Genomic DNA, 21,341 nt, shown 5'->3' with positions numbered 1-21,341 from the left:
GGGCACCTTCAGTGCCTGGTCGAGATATCATATTGAGGTAGGAGCAACCTTGCCTCTTCATTCATTTTTCCAGGGGGTGGACAACTATTTTGAGGTCGCCCCCTTCCAAATCACCCCAAACGGATATAGAGTGCTCTCTGCTCTCTATATCCTTTACAACTCCAAGAAGTGGCCCGTTCCGATGCTACACGAGATCAATTATCTGTTTGATCTCAAATTGAACCCCAACCAAAACAACACAGGGTTCTTTCACTTCTATCACCAGGAATATGCTCGCACTTTCCTGAGTGATATTACCCACATGTCCAACGTGGGAAAGTACTTCTAGGAGTACTTTTTAACAACAAATCTGGTCGCCAACAATCTAGCCTTCACTGAGGGAGGTAAGTTATTTATTCACTGGTCATTCATTTCCTTTAACTTTTTTGCACACTCCTTAGAACCTTGGTGTTATTCAGGTCCATGGCACCGACCAGCTCCTACTCCAGAGATGGAGATACGAGCAACATCCCTGGCCAGTATGACCAATATAGAAAAAAGCATCTAAGAGCTGGTCACAGAGAATAATTTAAGGATGGTTGGCCTATTGGCCCTTCACCAGGATGTGAGGGAAATGACAGCGGGGAGTGCTACCGGTGAAGAAGTTCTCGATCTGCACCACGATGTGTCACAACCTTTGAGGAGGAGGACAACGGGAGTGACTATCAGGGAACCTTCCAACACCTCACGAGCAGCTGCTGCCCCTGCTCCACTAGGAAAGGGCAAGCAGAAGGTTTCTGAGCATCTCGAGCCTACTCTAGAGTCTTTGGATGAGAATGGTACTGACTTCTCACTCTTAGACAGTTTGCCCATTCCCTGTAATTTATTTGACGGGGATGGCAACTTTAAATACATGCCTAGTTTAAATTCAGACTTCTTCAAGCTAGAGAGTGAGTGTAGTAGTAGTACAGTAAATAATGTAGCGACCAGTAGTTGTAGCTCGGGTATTTTATTTATAATTTCTTTGCTCTCATTTCTTTGATTTAGCAAGCACCTCTAATTATATTGCCTGACTGTTTGTATGTTTCCTTCCTTGCAGACATGCCTGTCGAGAGAGCCTTCGACCTATACACCAACCCTACTACCGCCACTCTGGGAGCAAGAAGAAATCGAATAGGCGCCAGCCAAGAGAAGGCTGTAGTAATCCATCTGCAAAGAGGGCTTGGACAGAGGACCCTCTTGCACCAACTCCTTCCAAAGAGACAACTCCCCCTCCAGGCCCTACCGACCAGACTCCTCCAGCGCCTATCGACCAGAATCCTCCAGCTCCTTCCAACCCAAGTCCTGCTACTCAGCCAGATAAAACTCTGGTTGAGGCAATCTTGAACTCCACTTGCACTCCGGCTAGTGACAGGCTGAAGAAACTGTCCAGACACTGACATAGTTTGGAATCCTTCAGCAACGCTCCTACCATGTCAGTCGACCAGCTCCTCAGCCGTGGGCTGAATGAACTACTCACTGTAAGTTGTCGCTTCCATTATGGTTTGATTGTTCATCTCTCTGATGGATACTAACAGCCTTTTTACTTTTATTTTCTGATCGCAGGGGATTCTGACCATGAGTACTAGTTGGCACCGCTCGGAGGAGGTGGTCGCCAAGCAGGCTGAATAGATCAAGGCGGCTGAAGAGAGGCTAGTCGAGCAGCACAAGGTGGTTGAAGCCAAGCACACTAAAGAGTTACGAGCAGCTGAGGCTAAGATTGCCAAGATCGAGGAGGAATTGAAGAAGAAAGTGGACTCAGTTGCCAAAATTAATGCCTCCAAAGATAAGTACAAAGAAAGCTCGATGATCAACTACCTAGAAGCCCACAAGATTCAATTGGAGTTGGAAATCAGCCGCAAAGAGGTTGTTGACCTCGAGCAGGCCAATGCGCCCAACCTGGAGAAGTACGAGGGAGCAGCGTTCCAATGCTTCTACATGTTCTGGAAAAGCAACCCCAAGGCTGACTTTACTTATCTACCTGACCCTATAAGGGAGGCTAAGTTGGCGAAGTGTGCTGCCCGCCTAGAAGAGGAGGAGAAGGCTCAGTGATCCCTTGAGATATCCCTAGCAGCAGGCATTGAGGGTGTCAACGAAGATGCTAGGGCCACAGTCGACCAGCAGCCTCAAGAGCCTCAGCAGAATCCCCTAGCTGTTTCATAATTTTATCTTTTTTAATTTAAATTTAACTTGTAGTTTAAGGCACACGAACTGTGGTTTGTGACATCGAGACAATTTATATTTTTATTGCTGCACAAGCAACTTTTCCATTTAACAGACAATTACATCCAAGCAGTAACTGCTTGCGGTGTAAAGGATTTCTCTTTTGATATTATAACATTTTCATTTTGTTATAACATCTGTTCGCATGACCAAACTTAGCATAGCACTTTGGTTTGATTTAACAAAATTTAAACAAAATTATGAAAAATACTCTAAGTACTGTAGCATGCTTTCACTTATTTTGCTCATGTGTTTACATATACTTATCGACATGCTTTGCTTACTAGATACCTTATATGCCCCCCAAGTGATTGATGAGGTTTAGATCCTCGGTCACTTGCCTTGACCAAGACCTATTCGAACATTACTGCTCGTAATGAAAATATATGAAAACGATAATATAGCAAAACAACACACGTAATGAGCAAATACTTGTAATGAATACAATAATTCGCAAGATTGACTGGCTGCGCACAATCCCTTTTATTTCTCGTAATAGATGGACAATCGTGTCTGTACGAGTGATCAAAATATGATCTTACACTTATAAGCGATCAGTCACATGGTTGACTAACCCCTGTTCATAAACTTGTAAAATGTAAATTTAATACAAGCCAATTCTTTAAGAAGAATTATTTATTGATAGTACTTGCACAGGGGTTCTCCATTCCAATAGCGAGGAATGTGATCTCCATTTAAGCGAGCAAGTTTATAAGTTCCTGGATGGAGGACTTCTTCGATTTGATATGGTCCTTCCTAGTTAGGTCCAAGTACTCTAGCAACTTGATCGCGGGTGTTAAGGAAGCTCTTCTTAGTACCAGATCTCCCACATTAAATTTTCTTTCATGTACTTTAGAGTTGAAATACCGGGCGACCTTTTGTTGGTAAGCTGCTACTCGGAGTTGGGCTTGCTCGTGCCTTTCATCGACCAAATCCAAAGATTCCATTAATAACTGGGTATTAGTGTTTTGGTCATATGGCATCCGTTGATGTGATGACGGATCTAATTCAACAAGAAACATAGCCTCATATCCATAAGCCAAGGAAAATGGAGTATGACCTGTTGCTATTCGATGTGACATTCTGTACGACCAGAGGACTTCAGGCAACTGTTCTGGCCAGGCCCCCTTTGCTTCTGGAAGCCTTTTCTTCAGAGTTTCCTTTAGGGTCTTGTTGACAGCCTCAACTTGGCCATTTCCATGCTGATGAGCGACTGAAGAAAAGCTCTTGATAATCCCATGCCTTTCGCCAAAATCTATGAACATATCACTATCAAATTGCGTGCCGTTGTTTGAGACAATTTTTCTTGGCAATCCATATTGACATACTGTTGGAAATGTGCCCTGAAAGCATATGTAGTAGACATTGTTTTTATGAAATAAATAAATGAATTGAATTTGTTAGGCATATATTTTATGGACTACATTATTATGTGATAATATTAAGTAAATATCAGGAAAATTCCTAAGTTCATATATGTGATCTCAAACACGTATTAGTACGGGAGGATTGTGTTTGAGATAAATGAACTTGAATAGTTCGCAGTAAAATAAAGTTATGGAATCTTTAGATTAATTACTACAAGTACGGTCCACTAGTATTATGAATACATGTGATCTAGATTCGGATCACTAGTGTGGTATGACACTTTAGTGGAGGTGCTTTATATATTAGAGAATATATAGAACTGGACCAGATATATTTATTAATACTTAGTTAAATACCGTTTCGGAGTATTAATTAAATATATCAACTGATGATCATATACAAATAGATCTTAATCCTGAAGTTACTATGAACTCCTGTTTATGTTATATGAGTTCTTTGATTCACTTGTTAGGGTCTGTCAGAATGATCAGGCTAGAAACTTTTGTTTTGGGAACTCATTAATGTAGATGGCTGGGAACATAGTATACAGATATGGAATCTATGCCTTCTCGCAAGAGATTGAATGATGGTTCTCTTAAGGGTTGACTTTTGGGACCGAAAGGTTATTGAGCTCAAATTCATAATTTAGTTATGAATTAACCTTCACTAGTAGAGTCAACGGTACTGAAGGAAACAAGAGATAATTAAATGGGTAAAACGGTAATTTTATTCCCCATTAATTATGAACCATCATTAGAGGGTCAAGTTGTATGAAATGATTATATCAATGGACGCTTTATGATTATAAAGTACTCAGTAAATGAAATGTCTATAATTACAAGAGTGCAGTCTCATATTTATAGTGGAATAATCATGAGATTAATAAATTAAGATTATTTAATTAAAGAGTTTAATTAATAATCTCAAATTTATTGGAGCTTGGAATTAGGTCCATAGGTCCCCATAGCGGCTCTATCAACACTGTTCAAGGTAAGAGTTGATATGAAGGGTGTTATCCAAAAAAATGGTACGAATGACGTGGCAAATGATTCTCGGACACGTGGTTGACACTTGAAAGGCGCAATAATGCGCGGCGAGTGTTGTATCATGCTCCCAGGTATACGATAGTAGACGGGGTGCTGTACTGACGTGGACACTCCTTACCTCTCCTGCGATGTGTTCTTCTAGGCGAAGCAAAGGCCATCCTGCAGGAAGTGCATGAGGGTTTTTGTGGGGATCACGCTGGGGGGCAATGCTTGGCCCTAAAGGTCCTGAGGCAAGGATATTACTGGCCCACTCTGTCCAAGGATTCGATCTCTTATGTCAAAAAATTTGACAAGTGCCAGCGGTTCACCTTAGTTGCCCGAGCTCCCCCAGTCGAGCTGAAGATGATCTCTTCCCCATGGCCGTTTGCAGTTTGGGGGATCGACTTAGTCGGCGCCCTCCCTACTGAAAAAGGCGGGGTCCGCTACGCCGTGGTGGCCGTCGAATACTTTACGAAGTGGGCTGAGGCAGAACCATTGGCAACGATAACTTCCAAAAAAGTCCTCGACTTCGTGGTTAAGAGCATTATCTGCCGATTCGGGCTGCCCAAGAAAATCGTTTCCCACAATGGGACTCAGTTCGACAGTGACCTGTTCACTGAGTTTTGCGAAAGGTATGGAATTGTGAAAAGTTTCTCCTCCGTGGCCTATCCTCAGGCGAATGGCCAGGTCGAGGCCGTCAACAAGACTCTGAAGGCGAGCCTCAAGAAGAGACTAGACGAAGCGAAGGGGGTCTGACCAGAACAGCTCCCCCAGGTTCTTTGGGCATACCGGACCTCGCATCAGACTCCTACGGGTCATACTCCTTTTTCCTTGACCTTTGGGAGTGAGGCAGTCCTCCCCGTGGAGATTAAGGTACTTTCGCATAGGATCCAGGCATATGACCAGGATCGCAACCACGAGCTACTTTGCACTTCCTTAGACTTGATTGATGAAAGACAAGAAGATTTGCAGCTCCAGCTCGCACATTATCAGCAAAAAATCACTCGTTATTTCAACTCAAAAGTCAAAAAGTGCACCTTCAGCATTGGCGACCTGGTCCTTAGAAGAGTTTTCTTGGCCGGGAAGGATCCCAAAGATTGAGTATTGGGACCGAACTAGGAAGGACCATGTCAAGTCATCGAGGTCATTAAAGAGGGAACTTATAAATTAGCTCGACTTGATGGAGGGGTAGTCCCACGGACTTGGAACGACATCCATTTGAAGAGATATTATCAATGATTCCCTTGTAAGGCCAAAAAGGTCATTTTTTATGTATTGCGCAATGAGAGTAACTTTTTCGTTTATGATTGTACATATTTACGAGTGTAATCTTAAGTAACCACAAAAGACCCTTTCCCAGTTACTTGGGGGGCATATGGTGCCTGGATATAACCAAGTCGCCTTAAAAGGCTTAGAAGTTAATTCAAATCGATTGATCGTTGTTCTTCTTAGAGAGCACGAGATATTGATGAAAATTAACGGGAACTAAGCTGTACCCTGGATACAACCAGGTCATAAAACTTAGAAGTTGACTTAAATCGATTGATTGTTGCTTTTCTTAAAGAGCACGAGATATTGGTAAAAGTTAACACGAACTAAGTTTTCAAATTAAGTTCCTGGATATAACCAGGTCATAAAACTTAGAAGTTGTCTTAAATCGATTGATGGTTGCTTTTCTTAAAGAGCACAAGATATTGGTAAAAGTTAACACAAACTAAGTTTTCAAATTAAGTTCCTGGATATAACCAGGTCATAAAACTTAGAAGTTGACTTAAATCGATTGATTGTTGCTTTTCTTAAAGAGCACGAGATATTGATAAAAGTTAACACGAACTAAGTTTTCAAATTAAGTTCCTGGATATAACCAGGTCATAAAACTTAGAAGTTGACTTAAATCGATTGATTGTTGCTTTTCTTAAAGAGCACGAGATATTGATAAAAGTTAACACGAACTAAGTTTTCAAATTAAGTTCCTGGATATAACCAGGTCATAAAACTTAGAAGTTGACTTAAATCGATTGATTGTTGCTTTTCTTAAAGAGCACGAGATATTGATAAAAGTTAACATGAACTAAGTTTTCAAATTAAGTTCCTGGATATAACCAGGCCATAAAACTTGGAAGTTAATTTAAATCGATTGATTGTTGTTCTTCCTAAAGAGCACGAGATATTGATAAAAATTAACGCGAAATAAGTTTTTTCAAAATAGTAACTAAAGTGCGCAAAGACAAGGAAATAAGTAAATTAAAAATAAAATTGATAATTGGATTGTCTCGAGGTGGAAACACCTCGGGCAAAAGTTACACAAAAAAAAAAAATATAATAAGAATAAAAGAGTGGGAGCAAAAAGTAAGGCCCTCAACTCCGCCAGGCTGCCCCGTGGAGGTCGCCGTTTCGCCCTCCTGCTCAGCTGCGCCGGAGACTTCCCCGGCCTCGAAAGGTGCTTCTTTCTCGAGGCGAGCTTTAAACCCTTCCAGCAAGGGCTCCCAGACGTCCGCTGCCAAGAAGGAGAAGTCACCGTCCGGGTTGTAGGCCCAGCAGTTATAGAGCATGTCCTCCAGGGCAGTGCCGGAGGCCACCTGCTCAGCTTCCAGGGCAGTTTTGGCCCCAGCCTACATAATATCTAGCTCCGCCTGTGCAGCGGCGAGGGCGGCCTTGGCCTCCTCGGCCCCAGCCTTCGCGGCGTCTAGCTCTGCTTGCGTGGCGGAAAGGGCGGCCTTGGTTGCCTCGACCTCTTGAAGCTTGGGACGGGCTTCTTCCTGCTCGGCCTGCGTGGCTGCCAGGGCATCCTTAACCACCTGATGCTCGCCCCACATATCTTCGAGCTGGGCCTTGGTCCTGGCTATGCTCCGATGAAGGGCGGCGACACTCTGGGAAAACGGAGAGGCAACTGCCTTAGAGAGAAAAAAAAGAAGGGAGAAAGGAAAAACAGGGTAAGGCATGATAGTCCAGAAACCATAAAAGGTTGAGGTCAGCTTACTGTTAGGGCCATGCCTAGTGAAGATTCCAGCACACCCACCAGGCTCCTTGTTTCGATGGCCCTGAGCTCCTTCTCATTGAATTTGTAGATGTGGCTGACGGCGTAGTTCGCCGTCTTATACACCGTCCCCCGGAAGGCCTCTGGAATCTTCTCCAGGTCCTGGGGGTCAACCGGGATGCGCAACTCAAAGGTTGAAATTGCCGAAGTCCCGAGCTCCGCCCCTGTGTCCCAGACGAAGGCCGGAGCTCGCGGAGGGGGTGGGGGCATGCTGCTCCCCCCTACAGTAGGAGGAACAGTTCCCACGACTTGAGCGGCTGGGGACTGTTCTTTCTCCTTGGCAGGAGACTTGGTTGGGGTCCCGGCGGCTTTCTTTGCCATTCGGAGCTTTTTCATTTTGGGCCCAGAGGCCCCAGCTGGGGAGTTCCCCCCAATAAGCGCAGCCCGCAGACTTTTACCCCCGGACTGAGACATCTCTTCTGTCAAAACAAAGATATGGTTAGCACACAAGTCAACATTCATGCAAAAGCAAAAGCAAAGGAAAGAAAGGAAAAAAATGCAAAATTCAAGTATATATATGTACTAAAGGGGAATCCTACCCCCCGAGCTAGAGGAAGAGTCTACGGTTACGACCATCGGCCCCGGAGCTTCTTCGGGAGAATCTAAGACAATCACTTCTCAAGCTGGCGCGGGTTCTGGATCCGAGGCCGGCTCAGGACTAGAGTCTTCTACATATTGCCTAAGTCCTGGAGCTACGGTACCCTCCCAGAGTGAGGGCCATGACCGAAGGTTAGTCCCATACTCCTCGAATAGGACCGACCTAAAAGCTAGGGTGTTATCTACAACTATGGTCCCCCTAGGGCGGCTACTTTCGTAATCCAGCACAAGTTGGTCGACGCAGTGGAGCAGGGTTTCATCTAAGTCCGGGTCACTATGGTGGCATTTGACGATCTGTTTGGGATTGTACCTAGCTAGCCGGGGGTCGGCAGTGGCCCTATCTAAGCTCCTAAACATGTATGGGTTACCTTGGTCAGAAGGACCCGCGACTGCTCCGGACCGGATCCTCTCCTCGTCCGTTCTTTGGGCGACCTCCAACGCCCGCTTCTTCGTCCTCACGAAGGGTACCTCATCCTCCTCATCTTCATCCCGCGCGACCTCCTCCACAATGATAGGCCTAGTGTCACGAGCTGGGGGAAGCGCCTGGAGCCTCCTTAGGTTCAGAGTCTGACCTGGGAAAATCAGCTTACAGGCCACCATCGTCTTGTCTATCACGAGCTGACGATAGTCCTTTTCACTGGGGGGCAAGCCCGCCAGTGTCTCATACTGGTTCTCGAGGACCATAGACTTCTCTATCCTCGTGAAGATAGCTTCAGAATTAATCTAAGTCGGAAAGGGATACAGGAGGAGCTAAATGGTACTTAACTTACGAGCTAAGATTGAAAGGCACTTACGAGGACAGTTGAAGTAGTGCAGCTCGCAGTTTCGGAACCCCGTCGACATAAAGAATTGATCTTTAAAGTCATTGGGGTGGCTGGGAAGCTCGATGACCGCGGCCATGTTGGGGAACCGGGTTAAGTAATAAAACCCGTCACCTCGCCCCCGCTGCTCCGGGCTGGCCTTGAGGCAGAAGAAATAAAGAATGTCCGCAGGAGTGGGGACCTCCCACTCCTGTCTCAAGAATAAGTATCTTAACCCCGCCAACAAACGATAAGAGTTAGGGGGGAGCTGGAATGGGGCCAACCTCACGTAATTGAGGAAATCAGCGAAGTACTGATCCAACGGGAGGAAGACCCCCGCCTTGAAGTGTTCGTCGCTCTAGGCCGAGAACGCCTCATCAAGCGGCGCGCAGCTCCGCTCGCCTTCTGCAGGAGGTCGGGCAATCACGGATCCTCTCCCCAGCTCGATGTTGTGGGAGAGGAATATTCTGTTTACCCTCGCCTGGTCAGTAATCTTTGAGACGATCCTCTCCGCCTCAAAGAACGCGTCGGGAGCCACCTTGAGCTCCTGTTCCACTGCTGACCCGAAGTTGGGGATAGGGGATTCGGCCATCACCTCCTTTCCTTTGTCTTGGTGGGAGGACGAGCTACCTACAAGCTTCTTGGGAGCATTCTTCTTGGGTCCCATCTGGTCGCCTAGCGAACAAAAAGAAGAAATTTTAGAAGAAGGCGACCTAAAAATGGAGAAAATTCTGTATTTCCTTGACACAAGCTTAGGTAAGCCCAGCCCGTGGAGAGTGAGACCGCGCGGTTCTATGAACACGCGCCTGTGCTCCCAACAGAACCTCGATTACTCGAAACTCGTGTGTCAGGAGGGTCAGGATAGAATTTTTCCTTGGAGGGAAAGTTCCAATAGGCAAGAAAGGCAAAACCGCCTGTGAAGCGTGTCCCCTAAGCTACCAGGTTTTGCACCCAAAATATTGGATATTTTGAGCTAGCATCCCAAAAATCCTACCCAGACATTTTCCCCAGAAAATGCATCCTGTAAACCATGCTCCTAAATGATTTTCTACTATAAAGATACCCTAACCTAAAAGGCTTTCACTCACAAAAAGCCAGCAAACCCTTGCATGTGGCTACAGTAAATATTTACCTAAGCTACAGTGAAAAATAATTTCATCACATGCATGGTCAGAAGACTTACTGAATATTCTGGTTGAGAAGAGGATGAAGGAATCGCCTGGGTTGAGGCTTTGTCGGAGTGGGTGATTCCAAAGCTTCAAAGGAGCCCTTGCACCTGAGTTTCTGGAAGACCGAAGATGGTAATCGGAAAGAGAAAAAAGGGGGGATTTTTGAGAGCAAGAAGAAGAGGAAAATTTCTAAAAAATTTCAAATGAACGGGTGGCCCATGCGTAAGGTGGCCATCCCTTTTATATACGTGAAGGGCCACGTGAGGAGGACCGTTGTATTGCCCTGATGTGGGATCTAAGGCCCTCCACTCGAAAGACGAAACGACAGCTGAGTATAGGCTAGGCCATTAAATGCGGTTCTCGGAAGACGTACCGTCACCAACCATGATGTTCCAGGTATTTGGTGCCTGCGTAGAATGTGGAATATGAAGAGTTCATGGGGAAGCATAAAAGCCCCTACTATGGCCCTACACAACGTCGTGTACCACGAGCAGAGGCTTGGGGGCAGATGTACGCCCTGGTTTTCCCACGGGCTGTTAACAAGCTGAGAACACGGCCTAATTTTGAGGGTCGGCCTAATCATGTTTACCACGTGGACATCCTCAGGTCGAGATAACATAAGGGTTCGCCAAGAATAGACGGAGTTTGGACTCTGAAGACCACAGGTCGAGGGAAGCATCCAGCTCGTGGTACGAGCTAGAGTTGGAGGTTGTGATCCTTTATAAAGTCAACCACGCAAGGTAAACATGGATATATCGGACATCACGTGTCTGATATACCCCTGACTTCTCAGACACGCAACATGAACGTGCGTATTCAGACACCCACGACTGGGTTGGGCCGTGCGGCCTATTATCCCCTTACCTATTGATTTGACCACACTTATGTGTCAGGTTTAGGAATTAATCATGAATGTCACAGAGTTGACATGATAGGTAAGAAGGTCACGGGATGACCTTCTTACCAACTCCCAGGTGCCTTCTCCTATAAATATGGAGACCTTGGGAGTTACAAGGGGTTGGATTCTATTATGTAAAAAATACCCTGTAAAAGAATACCAAGCATATAGCAATAATATTGACTGATCGAGTAGAAGGATTTTAACCTTTGAACCACCTAAAAAAACGTATATTGTGTCACCATTCCATTTCCAAGATCATTCATCTATTTCGGTTCAACATAAGCACTAATCCCTTCCTCTTTCTTTTCTTAATTACCTGTTGGCGAAGAACCGCGTCAACAGCGGGTTCATTTACTTAAGGGACGTTTGGGCGACCCTTGTCCTTTCAAATTCATCATGTTATACATACGTGTTTCTCTATAACTGGTGTATCCATATTACTCACGCCTGATAGATTTGAGGAGAATCTGTTGATTATTGTGTTCACAGCCAAACGTCATCATGATTTCTAAGGCGTCCTGTCTGTACGAGTGATGCTGATAGAGTAATTGAGTGGGTCATTTAATATTTACACACCAACTGGGACCGTCGGATGAGGAAATTTCTAAAATTTCCTATTGTGATCGTTGGATCGGGTGGACGTAGATCGTCAATTGTTGAATCCACGATCTGATACTCGATTGGGCTAATTAAAGACTCTGTGCAATCCAAGACCGTTAGATGAGGGAGGTTATTCTAAGTCGTTAAATCAAGCAGCATGCTTTTAGCCCTATAAATATCCCCAAATTTTCATTTGTGACTTTACACATTCTGAACAATCAGAGCTGAGAGAGAGACAGAGCGCTTTATGTCCGAGTTTGCCGACGAGATTCTCCGAAGACTGCTTCACCTCCGTTGCCGTTTCTTCCCGGACCACATCTTTTCCACACCACCGTCAGACAATCCAATCCCGGTTCAACCAGTGGACGAGCTCCTGTATCACCTCTGCTGATTTAAAGCCAAGATCTTGCCGACACTATTGCCAGAGACCCCACGACTTCCATATCTAGTCCCCCATAGTAAGTTTCTTGGTCCTTTACTCTTTTTTTATTTCCTCTGAGACCATAGGATTGTTAGGGTCTAGAAGGGTGGTTCTGAGCAAAATAGAGACTTGTAGGATAAACAGTCTAGGTAGTATCTCCACTAAAGTCTTCCCGAATCTCTTTGGGAGTACCGGACTGATTCGAGAAAATTGAGGGAAGAAAAAAAAACTTTCTTTCGTAGTTCCTGATCAAGATTCTCGGGATCTCCTTTGATCTCGGATTTGGGTCCGGAGGGGACTTCTCCAAGAAGTTCTAGGAGAAACCCCTGTACCTTAACAAATCACTTTGGGTTCTGGTGCTAACTGCTTGGTTTTCTTGTTTCCTTAATTGTTCCTAGATCATTAATCATGAGCAGGGGCATCACCCTTCATCTGGAGGAATATGTTCAGTCGGGCCCCATCATCATGGAAAGGCGCAAACCTCCCACTTATAACACATGGGAGATGGACGGGGAGAAAAATGAATTCCGGAAGTATCGGATGTTGACGCTTTTGGGAAGCACTTGGGAGTAGAATCGACTCCCAGACTGTTCTACAACTGGTTGTCCAGGAGGGAAGAGAAGGCCCACACCAGCATTGGCGAATTTGGGGTCTGGAGCATAGGCCATATCAGTGCGGGAGCTACGCTCCCGCTTCACGGCTACTTCGCGCGATTCCTCAAGTTCGTGGGAATCACGCCATTCCAACTCCTGCCCAAGGGCTACAAGGTTCTCATGGGGTGGCACATTTTCTGTGCATCAAAGGAGATTCCGACGCATACTCCCATTGAGGTGATGTATTTCTATAAGCTGGAGCTGCAGCTTAGCATTGAAGATAAGACTCGGGACGACATCTAAAGATTTAAGCCCTGCGGCAACTATCCAGCTCCTTACAATTCCTGGAAGCACCCCCCGGATGTTAGGCACTACTAGTTCATGACATCTCAGTTTTTTCCTGGAGAAGAATCCCACGTTGGTGCTAGAATTTCAGCGCGTGGGCAAGTTGTTTTCTCCTCAACTCCTTTTCATTTCCCTTTTGTTTTATGTTCCTCATTCATGCTCCTGGAAAACAAGACCATATGCCCAAACTCTCCTCACCAAGTCCATCCTTGATCGGAAGAAGTATTACGCCAGCCTGAGTATGGAGGAGCTGGATGTGGGGGACTACGTGAACACGGAGAACTTACGGCTGGTTGGAATGCTCGAGGCAAATCAGACGATCGCGACCCCTAGCTTCCCGGGGCTACAGTTCGAGAGAGATCCAGCTCTGAGGGAGGAATTGGCCTTCGTACATATCGAGGCCATTGAGGTTGCGACCAAGAAGAAAAAAGAGCAGGCCCGCCAAGCGAAGAGGACCACATCTGAGGAGCCGGACGCCCTCTTTGGGGAGGCTCAGGCAAACGCTGGGGCTCCCGGAGCCAGCATCTCGGGGCAAGGAAATTCGCCTTTGATTTTAACTTATGCTCCTCGCCTCGAGGACTTAGTTAGGGATAGGCAAAGTTATTGAGATTATTCGATTGGGGCCATCCGAGAAGTGGGGCTTCCCTACCCCATTGTCCTAGATACATCAGCCCCCATGTATTCGTCTGGGTTCCTGCAATATGGTAACTTTCTAGACCTGGATGACATGGGGGACCGCATTCATTCCTTCGCCTTTGGGGAGTTGAGTCGTGCCCGTGGTTTAGATAAGGGTTCATCCCGGAGGACCTTAGACTAACTTGCTTATATTTAGTTTTTGTCCCCATTTGTATATCTTGCCGACTTCTTTTTGTTTGCCCATTTATATATATCAAGAAGACTCCAACCATGACTGTTCACCCGACGGTACGCATTGAAGTCATTCTGTCTCTGTCCGCTCATCTCTCAGTCATCAATTTGGAGTAGGAGCCTTTGGCGAATAGGGTGCCAGAGAAAAGAGTCGCGGACTTGGCCGCTAGCGAGTCCGCGAGTCGGGCCAATAGGGCTAGGACCAAAGATCTCGCCCCGGCTGAGGAGCATTCTTTTGAGGAGAGCCTTATCGTCACTTGGGAGATCCTGGAAGCTCCCATGCTCCCCATCAATCCGGCCCTCCCCGAGGAGGGGGACATGGTCCTCCAGGAGGAGAGGACGAAATTAGTGTCTCGGGCCTAGGAAGATGGCTGAGACAAATGGGAGGAGGTATACCAGGCCTTAACTATCTGACTAAAGGTGGATTTCACTGAGCACCCGCCTACCTTTAGCGCTTCGCAACCAATTGTGGACCGGCTCGTTGCTGAGACTGGGTTTCGTACCGAGTAGAGACAGGATACGGCTCCGCTGGCTGCGGATCTACTGGCCCAAGTTGGAACTATCATGTCCAACCTGCAGTTGAAGCGGTACGCCACTTTGGCCAATCGAGACACCTTGTTCATCTCCCAGGCCATCCGTCACCAAGCCACTACTGTAAGTTACCTGTTCGCGTGATCTTTTACTTTACCATATTTTTTACTTGTACGCTTTCTGACTTTGATTTGTTCCAGGATGCATTGCTGGCCCACAGGAATGCTGACTTGCTGGCGGAGATGGTGATGAGGCTGGAGACAGCCCAAATGGATCTGGAGGGGACCATGAACCAGCGGGAAGCTGCTAGGGTGGCCTTGGCCAAGGAGGTTGCTCGGGTTCAGGCTGACCACGAGGAGGCCGCTCGGGTTAAGTTCTAACTTGAGCAAAATCTGTCCAGGAACGAAGCCGGCCATAAAAAGTTGGTTGATAGTCTAGAGGCATAGATTCTTCATGTTTGGGGCTTGGAGGCATCGACCAAGGCACACTTGTAGGTGGCCGAGGCCCAATCTCGTTAGGATCGAGAGAAGGCTGCAACTCTTGATGCTCGGATCCAAGCCTTGGACGACTTGCTTGAGCTGGAGGTGAAGCGAAATGAAAGGGTTCTCAAAGAAAAGGAACAGGCGGGTGCTTTGCTGGAGCCACTTTTGACGAGGCCATCTATATGGCCTAGCTCCAGGACAAAAACATGAACCTCCTTGTTTACCTTGATCCTGCCACAAAGAGAGTTGAATTCGAGGCCAAGGAAAGAGTCGATGCAGAGATCTTGGCCGGTGGCGGTCAGGATGAAATTATTCTAGAGGCTGCGAAGCATGTCAAAGCCTAGGCCTGGGCCTTCAAGTTGCACTTGTGGCTTCCCTTATTTTTTTGTTGGTATTTGTGTTTATCACTTTAATGAATGAGGGTGCATCCAAGACACTTTTCCTTATTAGCTTTTTTATATATTGAATTTTTTTCTTGCACAAAGTTTTCCCTTTCTCATTCGTTTATTTTCTTCTCAAAACTTCACTATGTGTTTTACCACTTTGCATGAACATGAGTCAAATGTTTGGTCCTGGTTCCATCGGCTGGGACCACTAGAGAAAAGTTGTAGAAGGCAGTTAGCCCATCCGGGGACCCATGCTCGAGTCTCAACGGCCTAGACCGTTTTGGACTTATCAATATAACTTAGCCTTTTTCATCCCGATTTTGTGGTTCGGGCTCCAACGACCAGGACCGTTACAGATTTCTTTTAGGTGTGACTTAACTAATTAAGTCGCTTTAATCTTGATGTCCAGGTTCTAATGGCTTGGACCATTAGGGAGCTAATAATTATCATCACATTTATTTGTGCTGATTTTTTTGTGCAGGTTCCAATGGCCTAGGCCATTTATAAGACTAATTTTAAACAACTTAAATCTGAGACTCATGTTCCAATGGTTCTAGGCCATCACAGAGGAAACATGGACATGTAATTGGTTATTTGACACCACACTAGGTCAACCGATTTTTAGGTATTTCGTATTCTCGGACCATACATGTCTGAGTTAGGATTGGGCTTGAGTCGTATCTCCTACTGGGTATTATGCCTCCGAACCATGTTCGTCCTGGTTAGGATTAGGCCTGGGCCTTACCTTCTAGTGGGTTTTTTACCCTCCGGATCGTGTACAACCGAGTTGGGACTAGGCTTGGGCCTTATGTCCTATTGGGTTTAAGTACCCCCAGACCGTGTGCATCTGGGTTAGGAATGGGCCTAAGCCTTGCGTCCTATTGGGTTTCGTACCCCCCGAACCATGTGTGTCCGGGTTAGGACTGGGCCTGAGCCTTGCGTCTTATTTTGTTGGGATTAGGTTTTTCGCCCCCAGTCTATACGATTTGGACCAGGACTAAACTCTACATTTTTCATCCTGTTTTGTTTTATTTTTATTCTAAGACTTGTTCGTATAGATGGTCATACCCCCCCCCCCCCCCCCCCCAAGTGAGCGAAGACTATAGTCTTGGGTCACTTGTTCATAAAAAGGATGAAGACAGACGCGAACTTTATTTCTTTACAATATTTCTCTATGATGTTTTGTACACATCATTTTTATAAAATAAGAAATTTCCCTGCGGCGTACATTGTTTACAAGAAAAAATAAGAACAGAACCATGCCCTCTCGATTGCTGATAGTAACAGCGGAGGTGTTCTGCATTCCAGGCCCTTGGGATCTCTGATCCGTCTAGTCGCCTTAAGCGATACGTTCCAGGACACACTTCATTTTGGATTTCATAAGGTCCTCCCCAATTTGGTCCTAGAACCCCCACTACCAGATCTTCGGTTGTAGGGAAGACTCTTCTCAGGATTAGATCACCGGTTTCAAACTTTCGACTTTTAACTTTAGAGTTAAAGTGCTTGGCGATCTTTCCCTGATACATCTTCAGCTGAACCTGGGATTCTTCTCGGATCTCTTCAATGAGGTCCAAAGATTCCTAGAGTAAGGCGTGGTTTTGAGCGGGATCATACGTAGTCTATGAGACGGGACCACCATTTCCACTGGGATGATCGCTTCACATTCGTACACCATTGAGTAGGGAGTGTGTCCTGTAGACATTCTTTCTATGGTCTGGTATGCCCATAAGACGCGGGGTAGTTCTTTCGACAACTTGCTCTTGCAGGGTTGAAGATTTTTTTTAATGTCCCCTTCAAAATCTTGTTCACGACCTTTGTTTGCCTATTTGCTTGAGGCCTGGCGACTACAGAGAAGCTTTTAACGATGTCATGTCTTTCAGTGAAGTGGACGCTGTCAAATTGCTTCCCGTTTTCAGACATGATTTTGTGAGGGAGGCCATATCGGCACACAATGTTGTTGATGACAAAGTCCAGGGCCTTTTTGGAGGTGATGGTACTCATTGGCTTCGCCTCGACCCACTTGGTGTAATAGTCGATGGCCACGATGGCATACTTTACGCCACCTTTCCTGGTCGGGAGCGATCCTACCAAGTCGATTTCCCACATTGCAAAGGGCGAGGGACTAGTCATCAAGGTTATCTTCGTCGGAGGGCCTTAGGGGATCTTCGCGTACCTTTGGCACTGTTCGCACTTGAAAATGTAATCAACACAGTCCTTCTTCATTGTTGGCCAGAAATAGCCCTGCCTTAGGATTTTCTTGGACAGACTGAGTTTGGCTGTGTGATCTCCGTAGAAACCTTCATGCACTTCGTGTATGATTGCACTCATTTCTATCCCAAAGACGCATCAGAGGTATGGCATGGACAACCCTCTGCGATAGAGGGTGCCATCCATCATGACATATGTGGCAGCCTAGTATCACTACAACAAAAACCCATTTCCATAACACAAAAATTTAACACTTTTAAAAAAGTATTATAATAGATAAATAAGTGTATAGGTGTATGTGGGACTTAATCTTTTGGCGCCTAATTTTTCCCCAGCCCCCCCCCCCCCCCCCCCAAAAAAAAATTTCACATGGTACCAAATATAATCAAATTTTATTTATAAAATAAGTAAATTAAAAAATATAATCCCAAAATCTCTTTCTCTCTCCCTCCATAACCAATTGTCTCCCTTTCTCCCTTTCTCTTTCGTTTGCTCTCTGCCAACCCCGAACGGATACCCATCGATTGTCGCAGCTGTTCAAGCACCAGACTAGGAAGACCAGACACCGCCGAAACTCCATCCCCGCGAGCCTTTGTCGTCGTTCTTCCCTACGAGCAGAAGCCTCCAAGTCTGTACGCCGCCAACATGGGTTCAAGGCCAATTTCTTCCCTGCGAGCAGAAGCCTCCAAGACGAACAAATCCCAACCAAGTATCGGGCTTTTAAGTGATAGGAGGAGAAGAAATGAGCTCGCCAGTGTCCATGGGTTTTCGAGGCGGTTTGACCTTGATTCGCCATCCACGATGAACAGACCCTTGTTGCCTGGTCATCTCAAAGTTGATTTTGGTGATTTGGTAGCACTTGAAAAAGCTTTTAAAGGTTTGGATTCTCTAAGCTTTCTTGCATATTTGAGCTACTTGTTTATTTTTCTGTATTCTATTATATAATTGTAAAATATCTCATTTTGAATTGGTTACTATAACTCTTTCAATTGTTATTTTGAATTTTGAGATAGAGGGGAAATTTTTTTGAAGCCAGACACACATATAGAGAGATCATTGTAATGTCAATTTATTTTATTTCATTTCTTAACTTATGATTGTTGTGAAGTGCAGAAAATGGAGATCGGATAGCTGGATTTTTGTTCAAACCCATCCAAGGAGAAGCTAGGGTACCTTTTCGTGAAACATATTTTTTTTCTTAAGTTTAATTAGTTAAACTAAAGAAAGCATGTACAAGCGTTCATGAGTTTGTTCATTTGTTAGGCATGATTTGCTTAGATTTGCCTTTCGCACATTTGGTATAACATTTTTAAGTATTTATCGACTTTAAACTACCTGAGAAGAACTGTATCTTTTGTTGGTTGGTAGGTTGTTATTCCCCACGATGGTTATTTAAAATCTGTAAGAGAGCTTTGCTCAAAATACAATATTTTAATGATTGCTGATCAAATCCAATCTGGCTTAGCTAGATCGGGAAAATTGCTAGCTTGTGATTGGGAAGAAGTTCGCCCTGATGTAATGGTAAGCCATCACTTTCTTTTTCACACTATACTGATATTTATATGTATTAGAGTGTCGTTAAAGTTCATTCACTAAATGAAAGTTTATATTTATTCGTTTTTGTTCTTTCCAGATATTAGGAAAAGCCTTGGGTGATGGAGTGATCCCTGTAAGTGTAGTTCTTGCAGACAAAGATGTGATGCTCTGTATCCGACCTGGAGAGCATGGAAGGTTTGCAGTTATAACTGTTCTCGACCTCTATCTTATTTCAGAGAAAGCAATTTAAGTAGTGGCTTTATTATTCAGGAACTTGTTGATATTGATTCTAATCATTACTAGCTAATGCACATTTATGGCTCCTAAAACCAAAAATAAATATCAGTTGTGACTTTGCCTCAATGTATTTTATAAGATGTTAATAGAGAGAGAACCATATCACCACCAAAAAATGTTTATGAAAAAGTGGAAGTAGTATGAACAAGGTCTATAGACTCTATACATATTGTTCGCACAACATACCAGGAAATTCTATTTAGCATCACAGGTTGTTACTACTCATTGAAAATATTTTGCCCCTGTTTTCTTTTAAAACCCTTGTTGGATTGGTGCCTTTTTTTAGGTGACAAATAATGAATTTATGTCTAAAAAAATGATGATTCTGTTTCTTGAATTGCATGTCATACCATTCAGTATTTCGTTCTTTCTTATTTTTCCAATTTGTTATTCATAATAGGTCATCTTTATATTTTCTTTTCTTGCCAATTGACACTTACCAGGCAAGAGCTCACCTTGCTTTAATTTGTCATATATATACCAGTGTTTACTGAGATCAATTTGTTTGAGAATTTTTGCTCTTTTTCTTTATTTAGTTCAATTAGTTGTCTTCTCAGATTTTGTTTGGTTATGAATTCCCATTTTAGCTCACATATTCAAGAAACACCACACAAGAGACATTATAAGTTCATAGTTCAAAGCTTCAAGCATTGAAGAATATATTTTTCTTCTTATTATTCTCAGTTTTCATATCCACCACAACATCATTTTCTTTGCTCTTTTAACTGTTAACTGAAATATCTTCAATAAGACCCTATTAATAATCACTATTCTCTGCTATGATTATTTGTGTGTTTTAGTACTGTTGTTAAAGCAGCCAAGAATAGATGACACTGCATCTATTTTTGTTTCGTTTTGGCAAAGTTTGCTTAATCACTCTAAATGCATAATGAGTTTCTTAATGTTTGACAATTCAGTCCTTAAAAAAAAGCTATCAAGTCCTTAAGTTCTATAAATAGTAGCAATTAGTTCCTTATTATTTATTTTTTCACAATGACAGATCATAAGGTTTGATATCCTGTTTTCCTCCAAAGTCTTTTGGTACTTGCATATAATGCGTGTCATCAGAAGCTGAGTTCTTGTATATTTTTTCTTTAAAAGCTGCAGTTGGAACTTTAATCGGTTTAGGCAATAAAAATAGATCATTTTGATTTCTTAGTAGACACAACACCATGCTATATCTACTTTCCTTTCTGAATGGCTGGACTTAAGGTAATGCTTGCATTCATGTAGGCATTGTTGGATGATATTTTATATTGGAGAAGATGTTTTCAACAGCATAACATGGTTAAATTTTATTTTTTCTTGAGTTATGTTGATAAAGAGTGAATTTATAATAATTTACATAAGACCAATAATTTACAAGAGTGAATTTATCATTTTTTCAACTGCCAATTATTGTTGGATTATGGACTATGCTCATTTGGCCTTGATTGGTCCACAGTTGCAGGGTTTCTTGGCAGTCCTTTAGCCACACCAGGATTTGCTATCATTAACATCTTAGTAGGCTTCTTCTTGTTTGTTTATGTATTTAATCCCATTGCTTATTGGTCTAATTTGTATGAAGCCAAGAAGTTCCCAATCATTTCTTCCCATACTTTTGACTCAACTGGCCATCCCTTAAACATTTCCAGGTTGTTATGGAGGGTTGTCCTGTTTTCTGATCTAGTACATGTTTGGTTTTCAGGTTGTACAGTTATTTTAGTTAATGTTATGCTCTCAGACTACAGAATTTGTTTGCGTGCTGTTTTTTTATTTTGCTGGTTTGTTTTCTGATTATTGTCTTGAATAATGATTGTTCATAATGAAGATCATTTTTCAGTGTTCAAATTTAAAAAAAAAATATCAAGTGTATGGTTTCTTAGTACTTTTTTCTAATACTAAGAGTCTAAGACCTCTACTTTTTGTCTTCAGTACACTCCTGCAATAGATATTTG

The 21,341-nt window shown here is 44.0% G+C and overlaps 1 protein-coding gene across 1 annotated transcript; it reads left to right on the top strand.

The window, feature by feature from the left end:
* Nucleotides 1-18,216: 18,216 nt before the first annotated feature.
* On the top strand, nucleotides 18,217-19,623 carry LOC133806884 (ornithine aminotransferase, mitochondrial-like). Its single transcript, XM_062244981.1, has 4 exons — nucleotides 18,217-18,448; nucleotides 18,685-18,740; nucleotides 18,940-19,092; nucleotides 19,205-19,623. Exons 1-4 carry the CDS (start codon nucleotides 18,217-18,219, stop codon nucleotides 19,355-19,357), a joined length of 594 nt encoding a protein of 197 aa, XP_062100965.1. The 3' UTR covers nucleotides 19,358-19,623.
* Nucleotides 19,624-21,341: the final 1,718 nt, after the last annotated feature.

Source organism: Humulus lupulus, chromosome X (assembly GCF_963169125.1).
Source record: "Humulus lupulus chromosome X, drHumLupu1.1, whole genome shotgun sequence".
In the NCBI taxonomy this organism is placed as follows: Eukaryota; Viridiplantae; Streptophyta; class Magnoliopsida; order Rosales; family Cannabaceae; genus Humulus; species Humulus lupulus.
Note: the sequence above shows the minus strand (reverse complement) of the source record. Positions and strands in the feature narration are given on the sequence as shown.